Source organism: Myotis daubentonii, chromosome 3 (assembly GCF_963259705.1).
Source record: "Myotis daubentonii chromosome 3, mMyoDau2.1, whole genome shotgun sequence".
Taxonomy (NCBI): domain Eukaryota; kingdom Metazoa; phylum Chordata; class Mammalia; order Chiroptera; family Vespertilionidae; genus Myotis; species Myotis daubentonii.
The window spans coordinates 18,190,955-18,201,772 of NC_081842.1; the positions used below are offsets into that span (position 1 = coordinate 18,190,955).

General features: G+C 41.2%; 1 protein-coding gene across 1 annotated transcript in view; it reads left to right on the forward strand.

The window, feature by feature from the left end:
- The window catches only part of LOC132229139 (arylacetamide deacetylase-like 2), a 1,564-nt gene extending 299 nt beyond the window's left edge, over window positions 1-1,265 (forward strand). The window contains exon 2 of the mRNA XM_059685894.1: window positions 175-1,265. Coding sequence (XP_059541877.1) covers window positions 175-777 — 603 coding nt within the window. The 3' untranslated portion in view covers window positions 778-1,265. The remainder of the gene's footprint in view (window positions 1-174) is intronic.
- Window positions 1,266-10,818: the final 9,553 nt, after the last annotated feature.

The window sequence follows — 10,818 nt, forward strand, 5'->3', positions numbered from 1 at the left end:
TGACATTTTTTCATGTCACTGACATTATAAATATTGTGAAAATAATTATAACATCACATCAATTCATGTAGGTTTGTTTATAGCTCAAGATTGCTTAAACCATTAATATTAAATTTCCTCTTCCTGGTGTTTTGGAAGTCTTTGTCTTACAAGGTATTATCATATTTTTTTCAGGTGCAGAATGATCTTGAAATAAAACATAAAATCAAGGCACAAGCTTTACTTTACCCTCATTTACAGATAATTGATTCGTATTTGCCATCTCACAGAGAAAATGAGAATGGTGTGGTTCTGACAAGGGACATAGCCATAAAACTCGTGAGCTTATATATCACCGAGGATAAAACATTTCCCCAGGCACTGAAAAGAAACCAACATATGCCGCTGGAATCAAGACCTTTGTTCAAGTTTGTTAACTGGAGTACTCTCTTACCCAAGAAGTATAGAAAGGACTATGTTTATACTGAACCAATTCTTGGAAGAACTAGTTATTCATTGCCAGCTCTTATGGACATCAGAATGTCACCCTTGTTGGCCAATGATTCCCAGTTACAGAATTTGCCATCAACCTTTATTCTTACCTGTGAACATGATATCCTGAGAGATGATGGACTTTTGTATGTTTCAAGACTTCAAAATGCTGGAGTTCAAGTTACTCATGAACATATTGAGGGTGGATTCCATGGAGCTTTATCATATATGACATCACCCCTGAATTTACACCTAGGTCTCAGAATAAGAGACATGTATATTAGTTGGCTGGATAAGAATTTATAAATCCATCACTTACTTGATTGTATTTTGTGATATTTTGTAGTTGTAGTACAAAGAACAATGCCATTTGTATTGTCTAAATCTAGGCTTGAATCAGTTATAATGATTACTGCATATCCTCGAACTAGTAATATTTTTGACTCACAAAACCTGCATGTGATCCTTTTTTCTCATTACTTACGGTTATTAGAATTATGTTGGTCCTGATAGAGACCAGTGCTTATTAAAGTTTAGAAATAATAATAATACTGTCAAGTAAGAGAAGACAATATCCAGACAGGTACAGAAACTGTATAATAAGTGGGAATAGAAAAAAACATTAGGAAAACATCGTAAGGAAATTGTATTAGTTTCATGTGGCTGTTATAACAAATTACTACAAATTGTGTGGTTTAAAACAACAGAAATTTATTCTCTAGAGTTCCTGAAGTCCAATACTAGTATCATTGGGCCAAAATTAAGGTACTGGTGAGAGACATGCTCACTCTGGAGGTCCCAGATGGCGGAGCCCCTGCCTCTTTCACCGGGTGGCTAACAGAACTCCTTGCTCTGGCCAGATCACCTTAATCTCAAAGGCCGGCATCTGCAAATCTCTCTGCTGCATCTTTACATGGCTTTCTCCTACGCCTCCTCCTAGAAGGATACATGTGTTTGCATTCAGGTTCTATCCAAATAATCCAGAACAATCTTCCCATTTTGAGATTCTTTTTTTAAAATTTATCTTTATTGTTGAAAATATTACAGATGTCCCCTTGTTTATTTTTTTCCATTGACCCCCTCCACCCTGCACCCGCCCCTCCCAGACCTTCCCCACACTATTTTCTGTGTCCATGAGCTATAAATATATGCATGTAAATTCCCGGTTAATCTCTTCCCACCTATCTCCCCACTCCTGCTTCCCTCTGAAATCTGTCTGTCTGTTCCATCAGTCTATGTCTCTGGGTCTATTTTGTTCCTCAGTTTATTTTGTTCATAGATTCCACATCTGAGTGAGATCATGTGATACTTATATTTCTCTGACTGGTTTATTTCACTTGCATAACACTCTCCAGGTCCTTCCATGCTGCTGCAAATGGTTAGAGTTTCTTTACTATTTTCTTTCTTACAGTCGTGTATTATTCCATTGTGAAAATGTACCACAGCTCTTTTTATCCACTCATCTGCTGATAGACACTTGGGTTGTTTCCAATTTACATTTGCAGATACTTCCTTTCTATCCCTATATATAAGGTAACATTCACAGGGATTAGGATTTAGATATTTTGGAAAGGCCTTTTTTTTCAGTTTTGTTTTGTTTTTAAAAAGCAGCAGATCAGCATTATAATTCAATCAAATCGAAATATGCATTCGACAATGTATTTCATCTGAGTATGTAGTGGAAAACTTTTCTACAAACACCCTAAATATATTATCTAGAAATACCCCAAAAGCAAATCACTTCTGCAAGCCTTTTGTTGAGCAGAATCATATGTTAAAACTGAAGACTTATTGCTGTGAAAAAAAAATGTGTAGTACAGTAGTATGAATCTTAGGTATTAAGCATAATCAGTTAACTTAATCAAGTTAAGTTAAAAATAAAAATGTGGCAAGAAATGTGTGTGTGTGCATGTGTGTGTGTGTGTGTGTGTGTGTGTGTACCTGTAAGTGGGGTGGGGGGGTGTGAAAATCTACAGGCCATTTGACTATATAAATTCTTCAGTTAAAACTAGACATTATATCATAGCTTCCTTTCCAGAAGACAATTAAAAATGACAATTTCAGCAGTCCATAAAACACACACTACTTGGTTGTAACCAAACAACCAAGGGGTCCGAGCTGCCTGTCACTGCTTGAGCCAATTAAGTAGAGACAGGGTTAAATCATATATGAGCGTTTGTTCCAATAATGCAGGCAGTATGGAGAGCAGCAGGTCATCCACAAAAATCTGCTCTGCCCCTCCCCATTAGCCAGCTGCTTCTATTGGGTAGGAGGCAAAAATTATGTGGGAGAGTAAGAATTACAGGCATGAGAAAATAGGCAAAGTATAGTGGTTACAGATTACGGGCAATGCCGGGTGGGGGGGGGGGGTTGGAGGACACAAGAAGGGGAATGTCACAGAGGACGGGTGCTTCCAGGCACCACCTCTGGGACCCAATTCCAGGCAATAGGGGCTGGGGATTGCAAAGGGTGGGGGACTAGATTGTTTTAGCCACAGGGTTGTAAATCTTTCCATAAGGGTAGGCAGTTCTCGGGAAAGGAAGATGGGCTGCATTCTGATGTTAACTCCCATGTCCCAGGGTAGAGGACTCTTAGCCAGGTTACAATGTGCTTCCTCTAATCAGAACAGAACAATCATGGCTAACAGAGCATGATTAGAATTTCTTATAATTATAGCTAGTCCCCAATATTCTGTTTCTGCCCCTAGCACTATTTTTCACTGTAGAAAGAAATTAACTATGTGCAAAAAGCTATTTTTATTCAGCTTAATTTCAAGGCCCCTAGGATAAAAAAAAAAAAACAAAAAAAAAACACACACACATCCATGATTCTCACAAATTAAAAAAAAAAAAAAATGAATGGCATTGGAATGAGTTCTTTTTCCCCACTGAGGTTTATAAAATCTATACAAAAATTTGATACTTTCATATTGTCATGGTTCCGATTTCATTTCCATTACACTTTCTTAAAATATATTTTTTAAGTTATAAAGGTAATTATCTTCATGGTGCTGAATCTGATTCCAGTTCTTTTTCATCATTTAGGATAACTGGCTCCCAGTTCCAATCAAGGAAAAATAAAAACCTCTTGTGCAGGTAAAGCCAGAACATTGAGCCTGGTGCTTGGAGACAGAAAGGTTCATTTATTTAGTCAAAGCGAGAAGACAAGGAGCAAGATCCTCAATCCCCCTCTCTCAAAAAGCAAAATACGGGGAGTTTATGCAGTTAGGGAGTAGGGAAGGAGACGTTCCAGGGAACTGAGAGAGAAGTCTGTGTTTCTTTAGTCACAGATAACACTTTTTCCTATCAGACTCCTGGGTGTCAGCAGCTGGCTGCAGCTACCTTGAAGACATTCTTTCCTTCTCCAAAACAAACTCATACATTTTCCTGCGACTCTGACCGTGACGTTATCTCTTCCTGCTTGACATCAGCAACCTATGACTACATTTGTGAGAACAAAAGTTGAGCAGGAAGAGCGATTTAACACATGGAGAACGGCCTAATTAAGAATTAAGAAAGAACTCTTACCATCTGCAACAGCATGGATGGACCTGGAGAGCATTATGCTAAGCTAAATAAGCCAGAGGAAGACAAGTACCACATGATCTCACTCATATGTGGAATCTGATGAACAACATAAACCAATGAACAAAAATAGATCCAGACAGAGAAGCGTGGAACAGATTCTCAAACCTCAGAGGGAAGGGAGGCATGGGATGGGTGGGAAGAGATCCACCAGTGAACTTGTATGCATATATGCCTAACCCATGGGCACAGACAATAGGGCGGTGAAGGCCTGGGGTGGGGGACCTGGGCGAGCTGGGAGAGATCAATGGGGGAAAAGGAGGACATAGATAATACTTGCAACAATAAAGATGAAAAACATTACACTATTTAAATTCTAGCTGCCTAAAGTATGAGGGGCATCAACATCACAGGCTCAGCTCTGTGCCTTAGGGAGTGACTAAGGGCCCTCCTGGACAGGACAGTTCCCAGAAGTGTGCTCCAAGCCTCTTTGCAGAAACAATCACCAACCTTGTAGGAAGGTTGTCTGCAGGTACCTTTGTTTGACACCATTTCCAACAGGAAGTCCCCCCTCCTTTACATCACATTTGTTGTCCTCACTGTCCTTAAAGCATATCCAAGAATACCCAAATCAAGGAGGTGGCTGGGAGTCATTAGGGACACAGATATTTGTTTTTGCGTTTGGGGTTATAAACTAGACGATGTTATTCATTCTGGCACTAAAACTGTTCCAGCTTGGGTCATTGGCAGCTCTTTAAGATTGGCTCCCCCTTACACATGATCCTTTCGATTGGTTGGTGTTGAAGGGTAGTAGGGCCCAGACTCTTCTATCCCCTTCAGATCTAATGGCGGACACAGCTTGTACTCACTCACTAGGGTGCTTAAATCCTGCCAGTTTCAACTGCTTTCCAATTGGTTACGAAGTCTTCAGATGAATACATGTTGGTAAGATCTTCTCTGCTGCTCCCCTCGGCTTCCTCCCGCACAGAGGCTGCTGCTGCTGCACAGGCCTTGGAGCTGCTGGTGGCTTGTTTCCACTGCTCGTCCCTGGAGGTTTGTGCGGAACTGTACAGGTTTAGCTCACATTTTGCTGCCTAGGAGGTCGTCCATCTTTCGTTGGTTTTATTAACCAAGTTTCTCTGTGGGTTTTCATGGGGACATTGAAAGATATTTAAAAGCTAAGGACTCATAGTGGGATATTTAACACATTTTTTTTTCCTAGTAACTGATAGAATAAACAGATAAAAATTAATGAGTAGATTTTGGAAAAATAATAAAATAAATTCAGTTTATACAAATTGAAACCAGTATCAAGTAATGTCATAACACACCTTCTTTTCAAATACACATGGAACATTTTTTTAAAAAAACTCTTGGCTATAAACAATTGTTATCACATTTAAAATGATGGAAGCTATGTAAAGGATAATCTTTAGCTACAGTGGAATTAGGCTAGAAGTGAATAACATGATAATTCAAAAATCCCCATTTAAAAATAAATATACATATTACTAAACAATTCATGGTCAAAATATAATTCACTATAAAAATTAGAAAATGTTTCCACTTAAATAATAATGAAAACACCACATACCAGTACAAGGAAAAATTTGTGGAATGCAGCTAAAACTGGTCCTTACAAGAGAGTTTATAACTAAAACACATGCATTAGAAAAGAAGCAAGGACAGTTATCAGAGAAGGTTCTAGAACAAAAACAGGCCTGTGCAGATAATTTTTGCAGCTTCCTACTGAGGTACTTGCAAATTAAGTCAAGCACTGCCACCCAGTGGCATTTTTTGGAATTTGGGATTCAAAATCCACTTGATAACAGTAGCAAAATATTGCTTTATTGACTAGTCGATTATTGTGCCTTGGTGCAAAAAGCTTCCATTATAGAAACCCACCAGGTAATATTATGGGTTGAGAAACATTTTGATTTGTCTAATTTCAGAGGAACATCCTGATAAATATGGCACAACACAGCAGACCTCTTTGATAACATGGAAATTGTATGTACAGGACAGGTCTGGAGAAACATATAGATGGGTTTAAGTCAGTCTGCTATATTTTCTATTTGTTCATTGTTTCAAGATTTTCCTGCCTTTTTAAAAGATTAATTTGGTATTTTAATGATTTAATTGTTTTTCCCATTATTGGGTTATTTGTTTTATAATTTTTAGTGGTAGCTTTAAGAGTTTACAATATGCATCCTTATTTTATCACATGTAACTTCAAATGATAATGGTGCACATAAGTAGTAAGAATTTTCCAATTTCTTCCTTCTCTTCTTTTAGATTATTTTGGCCACTGTATGGGAGAACATATTTGCTAATGATACATCTGATAAGGGGTTAATTTCCAAAATATATGAAGTACTCAAACATCTCAAGAAAAAGAAGATAAACAAGCCAATTTAAAAATGGGCAGAAGACCTGGGCAATAGACACTTCTCCAATGAGGACATACAAATGGCCAAGGGACATATTAAAACATGTTCAATGTCACTAATAATCATAGATGCAAATTAAAATGACAATGAGGTACCACCTTACACCTGCTAGAATGACTATCATCAATAAATCAGCAAACAACAAGTACTGGAGAGGATGCGGAGAAAAAGGAACCTTAGTACACTGCTGGTGGGAATGCAGACTGCTGGTGGGGTGCAACCACTATGGAAAACAGTGTGGAGTTTCCTCAAAATACTAAAAATGGAACTGCTGTTTGATCCAGTGACCCCACTTCTAGGAATATAGCCTAAGAAGTCAGAAACACCAATATGAAAGAATGTTTGGACCCCTATGTTCACAGGAGTGCAATTTACAATAGCTAAGATCTGGAAATAACTCAAGTGCCCATCAGTAGATAAATGCATTAAAAACTGTGGTGCATTTACACAATGGAATACTATGCAGCTGTAAAAAAGAAGGATCTCTTACCCTTTGAGATAGCATGGAGGGACCTGGTGATTATTATGTTAAGTGATATAAACCAGTCAGAGAAAGACAAGTATCACAGGATCCCACTTATATGTGGAATCTAATGAACAAAATAAACTGATGTATAAAGAAGATCCAGAGACATGGAAGCATTCAACAGACCGATGTATTTCAGAGGGAAGGGGGGGAAAGAAAAGTGATTAGCCAATGAATTTATATGCATATGTGCATAACTCATGGACAGATGAGGAAAGCCTAGGGAGGGGATGGGAGCATGTTTGGAGGTGTAAATGGGGGTAAAAGGGGGACATCTTTAATACTTTCAACAATAAAGATAAAGTTAAAAAATAAAATAAAATGGCATTAGAATCTGTAGTGGTCTTTTTTCTTATTTCTGTTATTTATTTTTTTATGAGCCACTTAAGGATTTATCAATTTACCAACCTTTACAAAGGTGGTATAGTCTTTTGTTGATCCTTTTTATATCAGGTTTATTTTAATGTCATTAATTAATCCTCATATTTTTATTAATTACTTTCTTCTACATTTTTTGAGCTTTATTTACCATTTTTAATTATTTAATATGGGTGATTGAATTACTGATTTTCATCTTGAGTAATAGTATCAAATGCACACTTTAAAAATATATATCGTACCATGTAGAGATGTACAAACAACTAGACAACTTTTTACCTTTCTAAAGTTTGACAGCAATGGATTAATGAGGAATGCTTTCATGAAAATACTAGAGGCTCAGTGCATGAAAATTTGTGCACTGGAGGGGTCCCTCAGCCCGGCCTGTCCCCTCTCACAGTCTGGTAGCCCTCAGGGGATGTCCTACTGATGGCTTAGGGAAGCGGGCCTAAGCCACAGTCTGGCCTCCCTCTGTGGAAGGCAACTGGACTGATCAGGGGAAAATGCCGCCCCCATCACCCCACTGCTACTGCCACTGCTGGCCGCCACAGCTGCCAGCCCTCCTTGGCCCTCGCAGCTGCTGTGAATTTGTCCGGAAGGACATCCAGAAGACATTCGGTCTATCTGGTCTAATTAGCATATTACCTTTTATTTGTATAGATTATATTTATTTTCTTATCAAGTGGTTTTTAGATCTTATGATGAGTATATGAGTGATTCCATAATTACAAGAACGTAATGTTGTTACATCTTTTCGGGTTTTGTACAAAAAATAATTTTAGCACTACTGGCCTTCAGCAAGAAGAGAGAAGAATTTTCAGTCTTTAGTCAAGGACAAACTACATGATGTACAAATAATGGAAATGCCCTGGGTAAGAACTCATACAATGATTCCAATGAGATATAGCAGTGGAAATTGCATGTTTAATCAGCAATTTCACCCCAAAAAATATTATCCGTGTTATGTTTTGCTGATAAAAATATCTATCACATTGTGTTCATTGTGGAACTTACCGAACAAAGCAGTCTCCTATGCCTTTATTGTCTAACTAGGGGCCCGGTGCATGAAATTCGTGCACTGGGTGTGGGGGGGCGGGGAGTGTCCCTCAGCCCAGCCTGCCCCCTCTCACATACTGGGAGCCCTCAGGCGTTGACCCCCATCACCCTCCAATCACAGGATCGGCCCCTTGCCCAGGCCTGACGCCTCTGACAAAGGCGTCAGGCCTGGGCAGGGGACCCTCATTTCCCCCCATCACTGGTTCTGCCCCCAGCCCAGGTCTGATGCCTCTGGCCCAGGCATCAGGCCTGGGCAGGGGACCCCCAGACCCCTCCGATTGCTGGCTCTGCCCCTTGCCCAGGCCTGATGCCTCTGGCCAGAGGCGTAGACCCCCATCACCCTCTGATCACCTGATTGGCCCCTTGCCCAGGCCTGACGCCTCTGCCAGAGGTGTCAGGCTTGGACAGGGGACACCCATTTCCCCCTGATCACTGGCTCTGGCCCCCGCCCAGGCCTGAGGCCTCTGGCCTGCCAGGAGCCGGTCCATCCTTGCTGTTTCAAGGGACCTGGCATATATGGCATACGGTTCTTAATATGTTTGCTCACCTTCTTGGCGCTGTGTTTTAACCAAGGTCACCTCTCTGAGAAAGGTTGAATCCCCAGGTAGGGATTTTCCCCTGAAGTTAGGGAGGGAATAAAACCCCTCAACTAAGTGCCAGGCGGGTAATTAATCACTTTAACTACAAACAATCATGCTTAAGCTACATAATCTTTACTCCCTGGAATGGAGATAAGAAACGCCCTAACCTTTGTAATAGAGATTGATAGGATTGAATCAACTGGTATGAATACAGTTGTAACAAGACAGAAACACACAGAACTTAGAACACAGAATTCAGAAGACAGCGAGAGACAGAACTCAGAACAGAGCCAAGAAGACAGAACCTACAGAACCTGGCAGTAGAACCAGGCAAGAGAACCCAACCATGCTGATCAACTGAACACTGTCTCTGAGTCTTTCCCTCTTCGCCGACTCCGTTTACACCTTTGGGGACCCCTGGACCTGCTGGGGCTGGACCCCGGCATCTGGCGCCCGAACAGGGACCCCTAGGTAAGCGCCCCACACTCGGGACGGATCGGACTCCACCGTAGGAAGAGGGTGGATAGTCTTCGCCGACTCCGTCCACACCTTTGGGAACCCCTGGAACAGGATTCCCTTAGATAAGCCGCCCCATTGAGAACCTCCACACTCGGGACGGATCAGACTCCACCGTAGGAAGAGGGTGGATAGTCTTCGCCGACTCCATCCACACCTTTGGGAACCCCTGGAACAGGATTCCCTTAGGTAAGCCCCCCCATTGAGAACCTCCACACTCAGGACGGATAGGACTCCACCAGGGTGCTACAAACCCCCCTATAGAGGATAAGTAGGGTAAGAAGGTGGATAGTACAGAACTTAGATTGAGAAGATGTGCCATACTGAGTCCAAAGAAAGAAGACTCTGTATTGATCTTTTAACACATATGCTTGCTAGCAGAGGAATTAAGGTTACTCCCAGTCAGATGGAACATTTTATACAAGAAATATGTCCATGCTTTTCTGAGGAAGGAAAGGTAAATGTAGAGGCATGGGAGAAGGTAGGCCCAAGGAGCCTTATCCTTAACCCCACTGCAGCCTTTCCACCCCGGGAAAGTGCAGGATTGGCAAGCTCTCCCTGGGGTGATAGACTCAGGTAATAGCGGAAAGCGCCAATCCTACTCTTAAAATGGATACAAGAGAGCATTTCAGGTTTTTCTTTTTAATGGCTGCTTTTAAAAAATAAAAAAGGGGGAATTTGCCGGGAGCCGGTCCATCCTTGCTGTTTCAAGGGACCTGGCATATATGGCATACTGTTCTTAATATGTTTGCTCACTTTCTTGGCGCTGTGTTTTAACCAAGGTGACCTCTCTGAGAAAGGTTGAATCCCCAGGTAGGGATTTTCCCCTGAAGTTAGGGAGGGAATAAAACCCCTCAACTAAGTGCCAGGCGGATAATTAATCATTTTAACTACAAGCAATCATGCTTAAGCTACATAATCTTTACTCCCTGGAATGGAGATAAGAAACGCCCTAACCTTTGTAATAGAGATTGATAGGATTGAATCAACTGGTATAAATAGAGTTGTAACAAGACAGAAACACACAGAACTCAGAACACAGAACTAAGGACACAGGGCTTGGAAGACAGGACCAAGAGAGACAGAGCCTAGGCACAGAACCTACACAGAACGTTCCCTAGAGACAGAAGAACTTCGCTGGCGAGAGCATGCTGGAGGATCCTGGACAGGGACTGGCCTCGGAGCCTGGAGGCGGAGCCTAGCGAGAGAGCATGGCAGGGGATCCTGGACTGAACCTGACTGCGGAGATTGGCAGGAGAGCCTGACTAGAACCTGGTGACTGAACCTGACTGGAGAACCTGAGCAGAACCTCTCTG